The sequence below is a fragment of the Thamnophis elegans genome, chromosome 2, assembly GCF_009769535.1.
Source record: "Thamnophis elegans isolate rThaEle1 chromosome 2, rThaEle1.pri, whole genome shotgun sequence".
In the NCBI taxonomy this organism is placed as follows: Eukaryota; Metazoa; Chordata; class Lepidosauria; order Squamata; family Colubridae; genus Thamnophis; species Thamnophis elegans.
This window is the reverse complement of record NC_045542.1, coordinates 142013003-142033808: the sequence shown is the minus strand read 5'-3', so window position 1 is coordinate 142033808 and position 20806 is coordinate 142013003. Positions and strand designations below refer to the sequence as shown.

The window sequence follows — 20806 nt, the reverse complement described above, 5'->3', positions numbered from 1 at the left end:
ATGTTTTCGGGTTGAAGATGGACTCAAAATCAATTCCCAAACCTAATGCCAGTTTTTAGAAGACACTTTCTTCAAGCAGTGCTACAGGAAAGTCTGTATCAAGTCTAACCATGATTTTTATGCAGGACAATGCTCCATCACATGCATCAAAGTACTCCATTGTGTGGCTAGCTACTAAAGTCCTTAAAAATGAAAGAACAATGGCACGGCCCCCTTCCTCTTGATGTAAACCCTATTGAGAACTTGTGGGCCCATCTTAAAACGGAAGATTTACGGTGAAGGAAAACAGTACACCTTGTGGTTGCTGCTGCACAAAAAGTTGAACATCAACATAACAAGAAACTGACAGACTTCATCAATGGAAGGCTTATGATTGTTATTGAAAGGATGACTGGTTATATTGGTCCTTGGTTGTTGTTTTTTTGAAATAAATAAAATTAATCCTCAAAAATACAACTTGCCTAATAATTGTGCACCCAGTGTATGTTTTGGCTTGTCACATTTTGGAGAAACATACATAAAATATTGATGTTTGCATAGCTATTTGGTTCATTGCAATTTCTGTAGTTAAAGTTCTTAATTTGTATTTACAGCAACTTCTATTTTATTCAGCATTTTAGAGCACGAATGGAAGATAGATGGGAAAATCTACAACAGGGAGAAAAATGGGTCACAAATGAAGGAGAATATACATGTCCCAGGATTCTGGATCCTGCAAAATAATAATAATGGTGATAATAGTTTAATGAAAGAACTGTATGGGAATATCTTGCCTTCTGGAAAGCTGAAAATGAATTAACTGGAAGGAACTCTTTAGGCTGCCAAAGAAATAACAGGAACTTTGAGATTTCTAATAAGAAGACATGTTTTCCATTAACTAAAGAAGTTGCTACAACTTACAAAAAGGATTAAAAGAATCAGCTGAAGTTCTGACCTCACTTTGAAGAAACCCACTACCTGCGTGATCATATACAAATAAGCCATCACTTTCACAAAAGAGTTGCATGAAATTTAAGTGAAAGTCTCATGCTTGGATTCTTCAATAGCCTTGTTTAATCATCCTGCAGCGCAGGCCTCACTATGAGTGAAACAATACAGCCATGTGCAAAATCCAGCCCAATGTGTGATTGCTACAAAGGTATGTGAGAGGGAAGGATATAAATCAGAACTAGAGGTCGACAAATAGGGCATATAACATATGAACCATGAAAGAATATGTCGTACAACTAGATTTTTCACGCGTTTTGGAATACCTTTGGAACGCATTGACTGCAGCCGGCTATGCGGCCATTTACCCCCAGATAAACCAGTTTGCTACATAGAGCAGATTTCATCAAGCCTTTGAGTAAACACGCTCAGCGTCGAAAATACGCTCCAGCTGTTCGGTACTGGTGGACCCAGACAGGGAGAGGAGGAAGAGAGCGAGAGCTACACACACACTCTCTCTCTCTCTTCAACAAAGGCCTTGCAAGACGCGGGGCGCGAAACGCATCGGCAGCCTTGCTTCTGGCCTCGCCGCTACTCGGCCTCGCTACCCAGGTTTACCCGCTCCTCCCTTTCCTCCTCGCTCAGCCGAAGCGAGCAGGCTCCCAAAGGCTAGGAGGAGGAGAAGAGGAGGAGAAGGCGGCGTCGGGGAGGAGCCAGACACGCAGGCGGATTCAGGCTCGGTTGTGCTCGCACCCACCGGCCTCTTCTGCGTCCGAACACAGCCGGAGATTGAGAGAGAGCGGGAAGAGACGGATGGAGCTTGCGGAACGCCACAATCCCCGGGTGCGTAAATCCAGCGGGGTTTAAGATGGCGCGGGAAGCGCGGAGTGCTGCTTTAGCGCGGGGATGAGTTGGGACGGCGGGTCGGGCGCTTTAGGGGAAGGGGCGAGAGAGAGAGCCCCGCGCTCTTGGAGATGGGGGTGGAGGGCCAGGCAGGAGAGGGATGTGCAGCCCGGGCGCCCTTTTGGAGACCAAGGGAAGGGGAGGTCGGAGCTCCCGGGCTCTTCGCGGGGAGGGCGAGGGCGGGGATTGAAACGGGGCAGGGGGAACTCCGTCCCTGGGCTCATCTCGAGGAGAGCGAGGCAGGTTGGCTCTTTTCTTTTGCGGGAGGGCTAACTTGGAGCGGGGGAATGCGGACGGCATATGAAAGGGCGAAGAGGGAGTTCTGCAACCTTGGATGCTGCTGCTTCTGCCTGTTAATTCCCCACCGCCTCTCGCCCTCCTTTCCCCATAGTGTGCTAGCTTTTCGATGGACTTTCTCCTCCCTCCCCCGTTGAAGAACGCGTGAACCCGTCAGGGCGTGTGACTTTCGTACCTGTCACCAAAGAGGGATCCTAAACTTGCTTTTCAAGAAATAAAAAGTGCTTGAGCAAGCGCGGTTAGGAGAAAGGCAAGCCATCCATCCATCCCATCCATCCATCCATCCCGCGGGAGCCCTCTAGATGCGTGAGGGCTGCCCCTCGCATCGCAGCCATCTGCCGCGGCGAGGAAGAGTCAGCCATGTACAGTAATTCCCTCTTTGGGGACTAGGTAGGGCTAGCAGAATGTGTGTCTACAAAGTTTAAACTTAAAAAAAAACAATAAAGGAGGACGTTTGAAAAAAAGTGGGTTGATTGCCTTGAAATAATAGGGTTGCCTGGTGGTTTGGGAGCTGGTGAGGTGAGGTGGAAGGAAAGGATGCATCCGCAAGGAATTAGAATCCGTGGTGTGCCTGCGGGAGACATCTCAAGAATGTATAAGCAGGGAAAGATGTGCAGAAGAAAAGTGTGCGTTTTTCTTTGCAAATCCAACTTCCTCTGTAACAATCATTGGTGCATTCCTTTTAAAGTCACAAGGTAGCCTAGCATTATTACATTAAGTAGTTTGGGAGATAAAATAATAGGGTTTTTTAATTTGTTGCTTGTCAGTTGGGGTTTCCCCCATCAGAATATTTATTGCACTGCAGAAAATCCATTTAACATTCAAGTGCAGCAGACTTCACTTACATTTCACTTTCTTTTCTGCACTGAATGTAAACACCAACCTAAACTGGGCTTTTGTGATACAGGATTTCAGTAGTCTAATGCAGTCAAGTTATTTTTAAAAATGATCTAGCTTCATTTTTTATTTGCTTCATAGGAATAAAGCCTAAATCTGAGAAGAGCTAGTCTGGTTGCTTTGTAGATCAAAATAGAGGTGCACATTGTGCAGTAAGTACTGATAGGAAAAGATCAGTTTCAAGCAAATCCTGATGCCTGGGTCAGAAAATTCAGATGGCAGCTCCTGTTGTGATGATATAATATTTAACACTAATTAATAAATAAGCAGCGAGTTGTTTGTCCTGATGATTGAGCTGAGTCAATAGGTTTTGTTTATTTCAACCTGCTTAATGACAGGTTCAGACTTCTCAGCAAGAGGATAAGTAGATGTTGGAAATTGATGGATTAATTTGGAAGCTTTCATAGGTGTTGGATGACCAGAGTTCTTAATCAGGGACATTAAACTAATTTCAGTAATTCTATCTATGTAGCAGCTTGGCATAAATTTTAATGGTCTACTAGTTTTCATAACATTCTCATAATTTTGACTTGGAAGCTTTAGTCCATTTATGATTCTCTTATGGAATTTGAAAGTGATCAATTTATTATTGTAATTTCTTTGTTGTGAACTGTCCAATAAATTGAGAATTAGGTGTCATACAAGTTTATGTGATGTTAGAGGAATGATAAATGATAAACAGAAGGAAGTGAAATGTAGAAATTAATAGTGGTGATTCACAAAAGTGTATTTAGCTGTGACACAGATATTCACACATTTATGGCTGTTTATTTCACAGTTCATTTATTATTCCCTCCCTACCAGCCATGTCCATGCATGTTCCTTGTTCAGCATATTCTATGTATCCCTCATGCAAATTATGTAAAAATGTATATTGTAAAAATAACAGCTATGCCCCTCAAATTGTTTGAATTTAAAGTACATAAATTGAGGGTAAAAATTGGAAGATTTCCCTGAGGCTCATGCATGGCTAACTTAGAATTTCAAGCAAGTTCCGATGTCTGGTCTTAGTGCTCTGTTAGACAGTTCATGGTTGCCTGCCAGTTAGAATACTGTTGAAGGTTTATAAACCTCTTTTCAATCAATGAGTTGTAATTCATAATTCATTTATGAATAAAAGATTTTGTGGGTTTGTGACATTCCATAAGTGATTGCTGCATATTCTACCTACCCAGGACTACTCTTTGGTGTAGTATTGCTAATGCAGAAATAGTAATGCATCCTGAAATACAATGTTGAATAGCTATTAGCAAAAGAAATATTGCAATTTTCAGTTCTCTCTCTTGGTTTTCCTTTCCTCTTTTCAAAAACCAATCTCTTACTGATCAACTAATAGGTTATTGATCAGCTAATAGGTTGTCGGAAAATCTGTGAGGGGTGGCACCATCTATGAAAGATTTTTCAGGCTAACGTAAGGAGGAATTGCTATATACATGAATAATTGAGTATATCTAATTATTTTAAATGTACATGATCAAAAATAAAATTTGGGTTTCATTTTGGTCTTCCTTGCTCTGTCAATAATTTTGAGTGGTTTTGTTCTTTTGTTTTTTTGCCTTGGGGGTGGTTAGTATACTAAGGAAAACTCCAACCCCCCCCACCCCTCCCCACACACAAGCAGGATCTCTGATATATCTAGAGTAGCTGATTTTCTGCTAGTGATAATGGATAGTGGTAAGTATAGCTGGAGGAACACTATCATTGCTCGTTTAGGAATATTAAATGTACCCGTCTCATTCCTCACACCTATTGAAAAACAATCATACCTCAAGCTATGAATCTTAGTATTTTTCCACAGGGATTTTATTAATTTAAAGCATTGCTGTGTGGCTTGTCAGCCAGAAAAAAATTCCTGGTGAGGCTATATGCTAGAAAAGACTTCACTGAGGAAAGAGTAGGAACATTGGGGAAAACTGACAATATGTAATTTATTTATTAAACTTACATGCTATCCTTTTCACTCTGCAAAGTGACTCTGGTTGACTTACAATTTAAATAATATATTTAATGCTTAATTTTAAGGAACCTAAAACTTAGTGAAACCACAAATGTATTCTAAAAATTTTAAATAAACAGTAGTTAAAAGTAGGATGCCCTTGAAAGAAAAACTGCTGGAAAAAGGGGTTTTAAAGATGGAGATATTAAAAGGAAATTAGAAATAATTTACTGAAATGAAAAAATAACAGGAGAAGAAGCCAATGTAGTTACACGAAAAGTTTAGTGAAAACATAAAGCTGTAAGAACAAATAGGAAATGGAAAGAGGTTTAGGTCACACAGAATCATGCAGACTCTATAACTGTGAAGTTGGTACCAAGACAAATAATAATATGAACTGAGGTTAGGGAAGGAAACTAATAGAAAGAGCTTATTTTGAAATGTTCACATTGAAAGAGAAAAAAGAATTCATATATTGCCAATATACTGATACAACTGATTGCAATTGCTCAGTGAACAAAAAGGCAGCGCTAGATCTTATTTTGGTTTAGGTATTTTCTAACAAAAAGTATGTCTTCATCAGAAAATCTGAAGAGATGAATGAAAAGGCATATTTGATGCTTTGGAAAGGATAACAACGTGGCTTGGGAATGGCTTTTTGCTCTGAATGAATCGAATCTGCAATACAAAGGTATTAGCTGCTGATATGAATAAAATCAGACACATTCCAAGTTTGATTGCTTATTTGATTTGGAAGGTACCTAGAGGGGTAAATAAATTATACTTATGAAAAAGATGTTTGACTAAGAGTTGATTGTGAACTGAATATAAACCAGCAGAATGATAGGGCTATAAAAAAAAAGCAGACTTAATTTTTGCGCAATATTCTGCCTTGATTAAATATCTATTTCAAATATTGCTTCTTATAAAAAGGATTCAGAAAAGGCAGCCAGAATGATCAGGAGACTAGAAACCAATACTTACAGAAAGATGGAATCTTTTGTATGTTGGTATCAACATTTAACCTTGGGAAAAGATGATCCTGTATGTTTCAACATCCATGCTTCAAAAACATCATAAAAAAGGTCACGATTAGAATTTTTTTCTGGAATAGAATAGTGGATTTAAGCAAAATTTAATTGAACGTTAGATGCAATTTTCCAACAGTGGTGAGATGACTTTCATTGGATGAGTTCTGGGAGAAGCTAAACAACCATCTTTTTTGAATGCCAGCACTGAACAGGAGGCTGGCGGCAATTAATTCCTTCCAACTCTGTGACTTTAGAGAGACTGATTCAACCTTTTTGTGTCTGGGTAAGAAACACCTTCAAGCAATTTCCACAGCCAAATGCTATCTAGATCAGTCATTGGTCCTGGGTGGTTGAATGTTACCTGAGCAGGAACCTCAGTTTTTGGAGAATAGGTCAGAAGGAAGGGCTGAGGATTAAAGCAGTGAACTGGCCAGTGGAAATCAGAGAGAAGTTATTTCTTCAAGACTATGAACAAACTGTTTTTGTTATTCTGAGTCTTGTTTATGCATGTATGCCCTACAGTAACCCTTCCTTTCCTGGCCTTTCATCTTGTACTCAATCTATCTTTGTACTGCGCAGGTATTTCCTGCATTAGATACATGATGGGGTTTTTTGCTGTCCATTTGTACTTCATAGATAGAAGTCGTGTCAACAAAATCTTGCTATTTCATACCCTCCATGGCCCCAGTGGATTTACAGATAATTTAAACTATGTTGCTGTAATGATATGCAAGGTAGAAATAGTAGAATGGAGCTGAAGACTTTTGAATCCTGAAGATTTAAATGTCTTGCTTGTAGTTGGAAAGGAATATAGCATTTTATTGTGAGGCACGTTTATTGTGAAGAAAGAGAGTCACATTCCAAAATGTAGAAATAGCCACAAAATCTAAATCTGATTTCATTTCATTTACAAAATAAGGGTTGCTTAACTGTTACGGCATAGCTGGAATGTGCCACTACTAATTTTTGCTTCAGAGTAGATTCTGCTGCATCAGAGTAAAGTCTGGATTGGACTTCTCCATCACTGCAGGTCAGGGAACATATGCACCTGTCGTTCAGAGACGGTGGCTAGCTGTTGCATTTATACATCTGCAAATGTTAGTTCTGGCTAGGGAGTGCTTAAACAGCAAAGCATAGAACAGGAAGTCAGATCAATCAATCAGCACATAGGACGCACACCTTCTCACTATTTGCAGGTGGTATTTGGGAGGTGTGCATCGGTCCATGTGCAGCCATCTGCAAGCTACTATATTTTTCAGACTATAAGATGCACCTTTCCCTCCAAAAAAGAGGGAGATAATCTGGGTGCATCTTATACATTGAATACAGCATTTTTTGCCTCCCGAAACCCCGTCCCCTTCGCAAAAATGGATGTGCAGAGGGTTTGGGAGGCCTGCAAAGTGCTCCCGGGGGCTGGGGAGGGCAAAAACAAGCAAAAAATGAGCCGTTTTTTGCCTCCCGCCCCCCCAGCTTCCAGAAGCACTCTACAAGCCTCCCAAAGCCTATGCATGCCCTAAAAACAGGACCGTTTTCATGAAAAATGGGCCAGTTCCCCCGCTCCACCCCATAGCCGCCAGGAACACTTTGCAGGCCTCTAAACTCTGCATGCCCTGTTTTTCACAAAAAATGAGGCATGCAGAGAGTTTGGAAGAGTGCAAAAACTTTTTTAAAAAAGTTTACCTCCTCAAAATCTTGGTGCATTTTATACTCTGAAAAATACGGTATGTTGTGAAAAATGGTATAAGTCACTTTTTTCAGTGCCGTTGTAACTTCTAAAGGTCACTAAACAAACTGTTGTAAACCGAGGACTACCTGTATTGTAACTTAAGGTTTTGGTGGTATATACCTTTGGTAGTAGAACACTGTTGCTGGGAGAATCATGTCTTTTGTTGTATGCCTGGACAGTTTTTTCAGTGTGTCTTTCAAATCTTACAGTCTGGAAGCCTAACAAAACTTCTGCCAAGTTCTAGGATCGCTTAGTAGTGAATCTCTTTGGTTTTGCTAGTTAGCATTCTTTGCCTAAAATCAGCAAGACCTGGATAGAGAGAAGGGGATCAAGGAGTAAGCTGTGATTTATTTCTCCCATTTGTGACCTGGTAGATCAATAATGCCACAGTTTGCCCAAAGTCACCAGAAAACTTCCTCTGTACTATTATTATCTTTTGTACTAACTTTGATTCCTCTTGCTTTGAGAAGCTGTTTAAAAATACCTTTCCTCCTCCATCTCCTCTTACATTTTTCTCTTTTCTTTTTTCTTTCTGCCAAATTCTGTTTTATAAGGGAAGAAATTCAGCAGAAATAGCAGTGTATTTCTCCTTGAAGCTAGGACACATGCTCCATCTGTTAAATATATAAAACATTTCAGTGCCAGAGGCAGGAAGCTTGGTATAATGGGATGTAATTGTCAGTCTGGGAACAGCTTGAGGGCCTGACAGCGCTGTGTAATGAAGGTTTCAGCCTCTTGTTAGGTAAATTCTTTTAAAACAGACCTTTTGAATTTTTGGGTTTTGTCAAGACTAAAAAGTCAAAATGCTTTCAATGTCCTAGATGGGTAGAAAACCTGCCCATTGGTGGCAGAATGGGAAGAACAATGTGCCTTGTGCATAGTTTGCCAACCCATATTCCATTTCAGGGATCTTTGGCTAAAAGGAACTTGGATAAAAAATATGGAAAACATCTTGCTTGAGATAAATCAGTGGTCTGAATTTACACTGTGTAGTAAACCATGGGTTTATGGTGTTGCCTGATCCAGAAATCATCTTACAAACATGACGGCCACAGAATACTTGAAACTAAAAAAACCACATTATGCCTTAGCAGTGTAAAAATACAGATGTAGTAATTCTTGCTTATTTCCCTTAAGGTAATTTCACTGATCCTTTACAGGTAATGAAAGAGACATTCTTATTTGTTTGGCCCTATATTTGGAGGTATGAATTCATTCTTAACCTAAATCACATATCTATTTAACTTATTTCTTGAAGTAAAGGAGAGAAGAAGGACAATCTATCATTCCTTATAAGCCAATAAAAATGTTTTGTTTAGAATTGTCCAAAAATATATAATTTTACTCTTGTTATTGTAATAAATAATAATAATAATCAGACCTATTGTTACTTTTATGGAATGAGACTTGGCACGATGTGAAAATGTCAAATGAATATGCATTTTTGTATTCCAGGAACCTGGTACAAGCAATTTGCTTTGTGGTGTGTTGTTCATATTAACATACTAACAAAATGAAATTCAATGGTGAAAAAATAAGATTCTACATTTAGGCAAGAAAAACAAAATGCACAGGTACAGTATACGTGGTACCTTGCTTAATAGTGGTGACTGTGAGAAGGATCTTGGAGTCCTAGTGGACAATCACTTAAATATGAGCCGGCAGTGTGCTGCAGCTGCCAAAAAAACCAACACAATTCTAGGCTGCATAAACAGAGGATTAGAATCAAGATCATGTGAAGTGTTAATACCACTTTATAATGCCTTAGTAAGGCCACACTTGGAATACTGCATCCAATTTTGGTCACCATGATGTTGAGACTCTAGAAAGAGTGCAGAGAAGAGCAACAAAGATGATTAGGGGACTCGAGGATAAAACATATAAAGAACAGTTGCTGGAACTGGGTATGTCTAGTCTTCTGAAAAGAAGAATTTGGGGTGACATGATAGCAGTGTTCCAATATCTCAGGGGTTGCTACAAAGAAGAAGGAGTCAAACTATTCTCCAAAGGACCTGAGGGCAGGACAAGAAGCAATGGGTGGAAACTAATCAAGGAGAAAAGCAACTTAGAACTAAAGAGAAATTTATTGACAGAACAAAATAATCAGTGGAACAACTTGCTTCCAGAAGTTGTGAATGCTCCAACACTGGAAGTTTTTAAGAAGATGTTGGATAACCATTTGTCTGAAGTGGTATAGGGTTTCCTGTCTAAGCAGGATTGGACTAGAAAACCTCCAAGGTCCCCTCCAATTCTGTTTATTCTATTCTATTCTATTCTTGTCCTATATGTACTATTCTTGCATTTCTACTCTAGGGACTGATTCTGCATATTTTTCACATTTTCAGTTTTAAGATGGTTATAGTTTATGTAGAAATACAGGCCTTTCTTTTATTGAAAGCTGCAAGGGAAAAAAAACCAGGGTGAAACAATGCCCTTCCTAAATGCAGCTTTATTATTTCCAGATTAGAATTGTTGATCAGAATCAGCAGCCCTGCTGTGTTTTCTTGTACAAGACAGACTACTTGGTTCTTTTTTAGCTTTATGCTGCATTTTAAAACAAGGTTTCTGCATAGTTCTGGAAATCTACTTTAATCAATAAGGCTGTGTGTGTGTGTGTTTTGTGTGGGGCAGAGCAAATGTCTACATGTGTAAAAGGGTTAGGAAGCGCTCACCTGAACCAATTGCTTTAATAAATTATGCATTCTGATGCTGCACAACATTGTGATCAAAAGCTATTTCGTCTGCCATGGAGAAGACGGGAAGATGTAAATCTTTGCTACTTCCCCCAGAGTTGTTGTTTATTCATCAATTTAAGGCCTTCAGGGATATTAAAGGTAATGGAAATTGGTCAGTGAATTTAAATAGATTGGTCAGACTGCTCTATGTAGGCAAGGAGTCTACATGGGATGTCGGTGGACTTCCAAGGCCACCCTGTCCCATACAATGAAACATCAGTGAAATTCTATGACAGTTTCCAATAGGATTTAAAAAAAAAAGAAAATATTGTTGCTTGTGGTAACCTTTCTCATGAATATGTAGTAGGTTACTCAAGTTTTGAAAGAGAGAATGAATGCTACTAGCAGCTTCTACCAAAGGCCCCATTTGTTTTCCATTATGTGTTTGTATAACTGAAGGGATTTTCATTCATTTGTTCTTTCTTTCAAGAAACAGCCTATTCTTTAGAAAGCATTTTTGAAGCATAGGCTTAGTTGTTCTTTTCTTGTATGTGTTATTGATCAAGTGAACTAACCAAGTAGTCAAATGTGATTGCACCCGAATTTGATTTACTGCCTTGAGAAAAATTAGGCTTTTACATGTTCAGGCCTCATAAACTTCTTTTCATATTAAAGGGAATTGAGAACTGAGATTAACCTCTGCAGTTGGCAGTGGTTTGTCCAGCCTAGTCAACAGATATGTTTGAAAATATATATATACAGAATCTTGTCTCTGAAAAGCACTAGGTGGTTTATACCAAATCGTAACTTAAAAGGATGCTTCCAAATTATAGCATCGTATGAAACACAAAAACCCAGCAATCAAAATATTTGGAGTATTAAAAAGAACTGGGTTAAAATGGTAACTTATAATTATGTTTAATTCCTTCTTATATAAATAATGTTAATTTTGGAAGATTATTGAGGCTGAGCCCCCTTCAAATGCAAGCAAGAACGGCTCTTTTATATACACATCTTATCACACTTTCTAAGAGGATAAAATAGATGAAGGGACCTAACTAGATTCCTAATTCCTAAGGCTTACAAATAAATGGATTTAAATTAATAGTTTGGGTACAGTGAGAGTGAACAGTATAATTTGCAACCAAGTAGTTTCTTAAATGCTTTACTTTATTTTTATGGGCTTTTTAAATACGTATTTTTCAAATAATGGCATTTATTACATTTCATAATTTAATTATAATTTATTTTGTATTCTATTGCTTTTGATATTGTATTTTGTGTAATTTAATCACTTATTGAAATATTAGAAAAGTTAATTTATTAGTTATTTTAACACATTTCTAAATCCATTGTTTATTTACTTGGTCCTTCACTTTCTGGAGTCTTTTTCTTCTTTTTATATACATATATTTTCCTCAAGATCTTCAGTAAATAATTTACATACTACTAAAACTCACATTGTATTTATCTGTTTGTTCTTTTTAGTTAGCCCAAATGGTGTATTATACTGCACCATTTTTTTGTCTCAATGTATTTAAAATCCGTTAATATAAATGTAATGTTAAGAAGTAAACAATTCAGGATCCATTATACCCTGTGGAATTGAAACTTGAATGATATTTACACCAGTTGTGGCTGTTCTAGAACTCCAGCAATCATATTCCCTGCTGGTTTCCCAACAGCAAAATCAATTGGGAAGCCAGTAGAAAGTCATAATTGGACCACACATAGTCATTCTGTTTGGTCTGTCCATGCTAATTCTTTTATCTCTTTAGGTTAGTAAATATTGTTTTGCCACTACAATACATTTTTGGGTTGTTTTTTTTCATGGGCATTGATTGGGGTAAAAAAAAATACAAATGTTTATTTTCGTCATATCATACTACACTACTTTCTCTCAGAGGATTAGCCAAGGGGCCACAGGGTTGTCAAGAATACATCAAAAAGTGAAATGGATTACCAAGCTTAAGTGAGTCACCAAAAGGCCATGCTTTAGGAGTTGTTTGGTCATAGAAAATGTCATAGCAGAGGATCTCAATAGACAAATATTGTGTTTCCCTAAAAATAAGACAAGGTCTTATTTTCTTTTGATCCCCAACATATGCACTTGGTCTTATTTCCGGGGAGGTCTTATTATTTTTGAGGTGCAGGATGTGGCGAGCTTGGTCACCTCATGCCTGCTGCTGTGTTGCAATATTTTTGAAGAGGGCTTATTTTCAGGAAAGGGCTTATTTAGCGCATGCGCTCAAAAGCCCAATTGGGCTTATTATCTGGGGAGGCCTTATTTTAAGGGAAACAGGGTAGGTAACTATAGAAGATGAATAAGGGGCGTGCCTAAGTGCACCGATGTGCCTACCGTCTCTGTCCTAATGTTTCTTTTTATTCATATCCATTTCATGGATCCAAATCATGTTTATACTTATATATGTTGTCTAATACATGCTTGACAAAATAAATAAAAAAATAAAATACATGGGAGAAAATAGCCATTTAAGTATTCTGACCCTAAACAATTTAGTGGATCTTAGCATTTAGAAATTGGGAGTCAGTTTTTTCAAACAAGGGAGCCATCATGCTCCATGCACCCAATCTTGCTTCGCAATTGAGCTACTACACTATGGATCAACTTAGTTTCTAAATAAATTCCAATAAGGCAATGGTTCCCAAACTTGGCAATTTTAAGACTTGTGGACTTCAACTCCCAGAATTCTCCAGCCAGCTGGCTGGAGAATTCTGGGAGTTGAAGTCCACAAGTCTTAAAGTTGCCAAGTTTGGGAATCACTGCAATAAGGCACATGTGATGAAATTGAGACCTTGGTAAGATCTGCATCTTTCAGAGGTAAGAATAATTGGTAATGGACTTAATGACTTAAAACACATTTTCTTCTGATGATACAGCTTGCAACTTTGGATGTTAAATAGGCAATACCAAAGATATGGGATGGTGCAAATGTATTGTACTGTAAGTAGACAATATCTAGAAATAGGTCACCATTTTTAGATCTGCTTTAGCGGCTCTCTATTCTCTCTTTTTTCCTTTATCCTCACACTTTTTCTGTGAAGATACATTTTAATTACATTTTTCAGTATAGGAAACTTGTCTTTTGGGGTATAATGAGAGTTAAAAAAAATGAGTGTGACACTGCTGTTTCTAACTAAGCATTAAGCTCTCATTGATCTTTCGCTAAATATTGCAGAGGAGTCTTGTTCTGCTGTGGGCGTGGGTCACCATTGGGGGTGATTTATAATAATTCCCCATTGTAAGAGGCAAAGAATGATATATGTGAACTTCTGTTTTTGCTTATGCAGTGTAATAAAAGGCAACCCCATTACGTGGTACCAGAAACCGTGGGTTTCCATAATAATGGCCGATTCCCAGCTTGCTATTTATTGGAGAGCAAAATTTTAGCTTTGGAGAAGAAAGTAACACCAGAGCTGGAGCTTGGGAAATTAAAAAGTATTCTGGGGGAAGATAGGAATGAACCATTTTCATAGAGTATTGTTGCCAAGAAAAATATACAGACCATATTATTACCAGGAATTGAGCTCTACTTGAGATGGACTTTAGTCTGGCCCATACAATAGCTGACTTAAATGTGAATGAAAAATAAAAGTTGTAGTTATTTTTCATATCAAAATCTTCTCATCTCTAGTATGTTAGGCAGGATTGAATAAGAATACTAGTTGGTACTAGCATTCTTATTCCTAGAATATTTTTTGGGATAGGAGTTTTGAAAAATCTGAATTGTTTCGAAGACCTTATCTGTGTTTGTTTCTAGAACAGTAGCTGTATTAACCTTTTCCAGTAAAAACAGCTAAAAATGTTTTAGACTAAAAGATATTATTATTGCAAAATCTTCTTGTGGACTTTGGACTGAAATCCATAAAAATGTACTTGATAATAAATGCTTTAGTAATTCGGGTGTTGTGATCTGGATTAGAACATTGTTAAAATATATGCTGAAATAATTTGTTTTATTATTAAAAAATCAGGCTGAAAACACATGCATGGTTTATGTTGAAAAATTTCTGTCTTTCCATTTCTCAACCAGTTTTCATATTTCCTGAGAGGCTGTATAAGGTTCAGAATAGTCAGGATGCAGAAGGAATTCTATCATATTTGATTTAATTTGTGTTTCTTTGTAGCTGGCATCCAAGATAGAGACAACTTGCTTTTTATGTTTATTGTAAGTGCTCCTAATGTACAATGCTTTCTCTCCACCCCCCCCCCCCCCAATTCTCCACCAAACAGAGTAAGTGGTGAATTCTACATCTTTTCAAAAACACCAGATAAATCCAGATTTGTGCAGACCGTGCATTGGAACAGATGGATAATGGAGACTGGGGACATATAGTAAGTATTTCTATTGTTCAATAACATACATTTTTCAGAATATAAAAAAATTCTCATACAAAGTGGTGCTGTTATAGTTTTTTTTAATCCTAAAGCCACATTTAAAATATTAAAGACGTCACAGACCTATAGCAAAAGTTAATTTGCTAAGCTAATTAGAAGAATTCAGAGACCCTGTTTATGCTGATTGGAAAGCCCTTTTTATGCATTGGATGAAGTTAGGTTATTTTGAAATGGTTAATCGGAGAGCATTCAGACTCTGTCAGTTTATACATAAAAAATTCTTGTTTCTCCCCCTATGAGTGGTCTTCCTCAGTTTTGGATCCTCCAACAGATGCCTCGGAGTTTTGAGGTTTAGCACAGTATCTTTGTTGTTCCTAACTCTGCCATTACCAAACATGTGAGAACCAGTTTGGTCTAGAGGGTTAAGTCACTAGACTAGAAAGCAGGAGACCATAAGTTTTAGTCCCACCATAAAAGCCAGCTGGGTGATTTTCAGCCAGTCACTCTATCTTGGCCCAACTCACCTCATAGGGTAGTTGTTATGGAGAAAATAGGAGGAGGAAGATTTACTGGAAATGTTCACTGTCTTAAGTTAGTTGTAAAAATAATAAAGATAGGATATAAATAAGCAAATTAACTTCTAAATCACGAGAAGAATTGAAATGGATGTGTGAGCACATGCACATATGTATAAGGTAAGGAGAGGACTAACACAAGTGATGCTTAAATAGTGGAGGTGACAGAAATTAAATGATATTAAGCTGAAATGGAGGTTCAAGAGGAGAAATTTCATGCAACCCTTTTTTTCAGCAAATCTGCTGTAGTGATCCTGTTTTCAATTAATCTCTGCCTGCTAAAATGGCTGTTGTGTGGTGAAACCTCATTCAGTAAAGCTTATATTGGAGAATTTCCCAGTTGTCCTCCTTGGATGTTCTAGTTAATTCAAGTGAACATCTCTAGTTTCACAGCGCTGTATTCTAAAAAATGTCTGTGTACTTTGGATTCTGCCCCATGTTCTTTCTGCATTATTGTTTTTTCAGTGAAGCAGTAACAAACTACTTTCCAATTGTGTTTTAAATAACCATTGCTACTTCAACTATTTCCTCCAATAAACAAGGAAATGTTGCAAGTTGTTTACCTTTTCTAGAGCCTGTATGTCATATTTAAAAGAGCCTTACACGCCAGAAGCAATGTATTCTTTCTCTGATGCACATTTCAGAATCACTGTTTTTCAGTGGTACAATTTTTTAAATAAATTATTTCAGTGAGGGATGGTTGTTTTTTGTTATTTAGAATAGAATAATAATGAAAAGGACCTTGGAGGCCTTCTATTCCAACCCCTTGCTTAGGCAGGGAACCCTATACCAGTGATGGCTACGTAACCTTTTTGTCTTCGTGTGCTGAAATCGTGCGAGCGTGCCCACATCCATAATGCAATGCGCCCCTGCGCATGCATCACACCCGTGCCCCGTGCATGCATGCAACCTCCCCGCGCTTCCACGCATGCCCATGACACCCCCTGTGCCCTGTTTTGGTCCTAGCAGGCCTCTCTGAAGCCTTGTGGGACCAAAAATGGGGCACGGGGGGGGGAGCACAGCACCGTTCCCCCCCACATGTGCATGCATCTTCCACATGCATGGCAGAGACCCAGAAATCAGATGACCAGTGGGAGGCGCACGCACATGCGTGGTGGAACTGAGCTGGGCAACAGTTGGCATGCCCACAGAGAGGGCTCCGTGTGCCACATGTGGCACGTGTGACATACCGGTAGGTTCGCCATCACGGCACTACACCATTTCAGTCAAATGGTTATTTGACTCTTCTGAAAGCTGCAGTCAAATCTGATACATTGGTCCTCTGACATTGCATTCTTTTAAATATATTATTCAATTGGTTTGTTGTTGTTAAGCTATCCTGGAATTCAACCAACAAGGCCTGTAAGGGAAGTTAAAGGGTACAGGGATACCACTTTAAATTGTGATCTATTGGATTTGCTTAGCTTTTTAGATATCTGAAAGAAGGTTAATTAGAAGCTTAAACCTGTTTCCCATTCCAGAGAGATGGAATAATGGGTTAAAATTACAGAAAGGCAATTTCCACTTAATGTTTGAAAAATACTTCTTAACAATAACATTAGTTCAGACTGATAAGAGTTGTTTTTTTGATATGCAGATGACTTATGGTGATTTATTAAATAAAGGTAGTCCTCAACTTATGATTACAATTCAGCCCAAAAATTTATGTTGTTAAGTGAGAAATTTGTTACGCAAGTTTGTTCCATTTTACGACTTCTCGCCCCATTTGCTAAATGAATCACTGCAGTTCTTAAATTAGTAAAATGTTTGTTAAGTGAATCTGGTTTCCCCATTGACTTTGTTCGTCAGAAGGTCACAGAAGGGGATCACATGACTCCGGAACACTGCAATTGTCATAAATGTGAGTTAGTTGTCAAGCATCCGAATGTAAATCACATGACCTTGGGGCTGCTGCAATGGTCATAAGGGTGAAAAATGGTCATAAGTAACTTTGAATGGCCACTGTTGTAAGTCGAGGACTACCTGTATTTAAAACCAGGTAATGTGTACTCAAATGAGTGTAAAAGAGTTCTGAAACTTACTTTTTCCTCCCTAAGATGACTGAGCCGATCACTCTAAATGTGGGTGGACACTTGTATACGACATCGTTTACAACTCTCTCGAGGTATCCTGATTCGATGTTGGGGGCCATGTTCAGGGGCGGTTTCCCGACTGCCAGAGATTCTCAGGGCAATTACTTCATTGACCGAGATGGGCCACTTTTCCGGTACATTCTCAACTTTTTACGAACCTCAGAGCTAACACTACCTTTGGATTTTAAGGAATTCGATCTGCTTCGGAAAGAGGCGGATTTTTACCAGATCGAACCCTTAATACAATGTCTGAATGATCCTAAACCTTTGTATTCGGTGGATACTTTTGAAGAGGTAGTAGAGTTGTCTAGTACACGCAAACTATCAAAGTACTCCAACCCAGTGGCAGTGATCATCACACAGCTAACCATCACAACCAAGGTCCACTCATTGCTGGAAGGCATTTCCAACTATTTCACCAAGTGGAATAAGCATATGATGGACACCAGGGACTGCCAAGTTTCTTTCACATTTGGGCCCTGCGATTACCACCAAGAAGTCTCTCTCAGAGTCCACCTGATGGAGTATATAACAAAGCAAGGCTTCACCATCCGAAACACGAGGGTCCACCACATGAGTGAACGAGCCAATGAAAACACAGTCGAGCACAACTGGACTTTCTGCAGGCTGGCGCGGAAATCAGATGATTGATTTTCCATTCATTCTCTTGTTTTTAATTTTCAAGAAGATGACCCAGCATCCTTAGAACAATGCATTAGGAATGGGTCTGGCTTTGTCTAAAACAGTATTGGAGGCTTTCTGTTCTTATTTTGTTATGAATATTTATTATTGGTTTTTAAAGATTGGAGAGTGGACATGTGCTGGACTCTTCTGTCTTTTGTCTCGTGAGAAACGTATGCATGTGGCTGCTCTTAATATTATGACTTTTTAAAAACAAGGGATAAACAAGAGGGCATCCTTTAAAAACATGGCAGATGATCACATTATAACATTTGTGTTTTGTTATGGTCATGGACCACAATATAGAATGATAAAAATCAGCGTCCAGGTTTAAACTGCTTAATCCATCCCCTTATTATTACAACGTCTGGGAAAAAGCGTTAAAGAGTTAAATAAAGAGTTAAAACTGGAGAAATTCCTTCTGGAATCTGGATTGTCCCCAGAAATGGCTACGGTGCTTTTGGAGATGAAATACTGCCATCATGTAACCTAACCTTGTTTTTCCTTAATCAGTGAGTGAACAGTATTATAACAATTTAGTTACCAACAAACCTCCATTGCTTTTATTTTCCAAAATGCAGCATTTTGCAGTTATGGCAACTGTTCCTTTCTATGCATTATAAATCAAGCAACCAAATATTATATCTGCAGCTATGAAAGTACAATTAGAAGTATTTATATTGGATTCTGAATGCAAATCCATCCTGTGGTAGAAATCCTTGTTTTTTAATGCCATGTGCAATATTATGTCCAAATGTAATGCTTTTCAACAAAACGCTAATAAAACACAGTCTGGAAATTATATTTGCAAGCTGTTTATTCCTATCTATTTTCCTACTTATTTGTTTTATACTCTAGGACATGTAATAATAGCAAAGGAAAGAACATTTAAAGTAGAGACAGAACTTAAAATTATTGGCTAGGCTTTTCAAAGCACTTGTAAATGGAAAATAGGCTGGACAATGCAAATGACATTTTCTTAGAATAGGAACCAATATGCCGTACCTCCTCTTCTGATCTCTGCCCCATCTGATAATTAAATGAGAAGTTGGCATGCTATACAAAGCCCTACTCTCTAGTGTAGCGTTTGTTCCCTAGGGGAGCCTTTGGCCTCATGTAAGGCATTCTTTGAAAATGAAGTAGGTTGGGGTGTAGAGAGCAAAAACTGGTTGCAGAAGCGAGTTTATTATTTTGGTTCTGATAAATTGCATTTCTGCCTATGCCGTTTAGAGCAATTGTTTCATGAATAAGTTATCTTTCCATGGCAATCCTTTGTTGACAATCTCCCCAACATGATCTCAAAATTTCAAGGATCCATTCAGATACAGAAATATTATTCTTTCCAGTATAGAATCTGAATACTTGGTCCATTGGGCCCAGAGCTCTTTAAAATTTCCAGGGGTTTACTTTTGCTTATGAACCCTGCATTATACTTTAGAACTAACCTTGATGAATATTTAAACAACTTGGTGATTTTTTCATAGTTTATAGCCAGAAAGCAAAAACTATGGAAACTGAAATCTTTCTTGTCTTCGTGGCCATATAGAGAAGATGGAAGTTTTCCTTGAGTTTGTCATGACTCATATATAATATTAAATCATAGTTTAATATGCGCAAATGTAGACAGTAAGTCTGTATGTATGTACTTTTCATATGGATTTGATTTCATAGTCATGTTGTTTGCAATTTGGAACAGAAAAAGGCTGTTGCTGACCGGCATCCTTAGGGAATTAAGCCATGTAGCTATGAGTCCAAGCCTTTCTTATATATTTCCAAAGCTTTTACTAACTTGCCTAAATGTTCCTGACTTGAATACATAATTTTGAATCCTGGAACAATATTTTGACAACTATATAGAACAGTACAGAAATTGCTTTAAAATACATTTAAGAGTATGCTATTTTAAGAGATGCACAGTCAAGTTTAGGTGTTTCCTAAGCATGCTGATTCTAGGCTATTTAAACTGATGTACCAGATCATGGCAGATTGTCATGAAAAGTTACTTTATTTTACAGAGCTTATAGGCTACAGGGCATTGGGTGGTGGCCGGAAACCCATAAATCTACCAAATTCAGACTAGCCTGGGACAATCTTGAGAGGCAAATACCGGTAGGAAGAGGGCATAAGGGCAGCTGTCATGCTGAAAAGCAAACCTCAGATTCTCTGAATGCCAGCAACTATTCCCATTTCACCTCTGTAAGTTTAGAAGGACCTGGTTGTGACACTGAAACTGCTCAGGCTACATCCACTGTGTTCAGTTCCTACCCCCAAATTGCAAAAGACACTTTATTGGTAATGGAAATAAAAAGAGGATGGAGACCTACAACAACTTATTATTTCAGGCCTACACCTTTAATGTTTTGAAACAGGAAACTAAAGTATCAGGTATCCTGATATAACCTAACCATGCTGTCAGCATTGCCAGCATTGCATTGCATAAGGAACAAAGCAGGAGCTATACTTCACTCAAAAAACACGTTTCTCCTGAAAGAGGTGGCATCCATTCCAACATGATCCCTAAACATAAAACGATGTGGAACAAGAGGGATGCATCATGCACAATGTAATTGACTATTGCAGTGTACTGTATATGGGGTTGTCCTTGAAAAACATCCAGAATCTTTCAATTGGCTCAAAATGCAGTGGCCTGCATGGTTTTGTGGGAGTCCAAATTTGCATTTGTGCCACTTCTTTTGCAGGAGCTG

The 20806-nt window shown here is 38.3% G+C and overlaps 1 protein-coding gene across 1 annotated transcript; it reads left to right on the top strand.

The window, feature by feature from the left end:
• Positions 1-1664: 1664 nt before the first annotated feature.
• Positions 1665-18903, top strand: KCTD6 (potassium channel tetramerization domain containing 6). The gene is made up of 3 exons (XM_032212366.1): positions 1665-1770; positions 14648-14749; positions 17385-18903. The coding sequence occupies exons 2-3, from the start codon at positions 14723-14725 to the stop codon at positions 18069-18071; spliced, it is 714 nt and encodes a 237-aa protein (XP_032068257.1). The 5' UTR covers positions 1665-1770; positions 14648-14722; the 3' UTR covers positions 18072-18903.
• The last annotated feature ends 1903 nt before the right edge of the window (positions 18904-20806 follow it).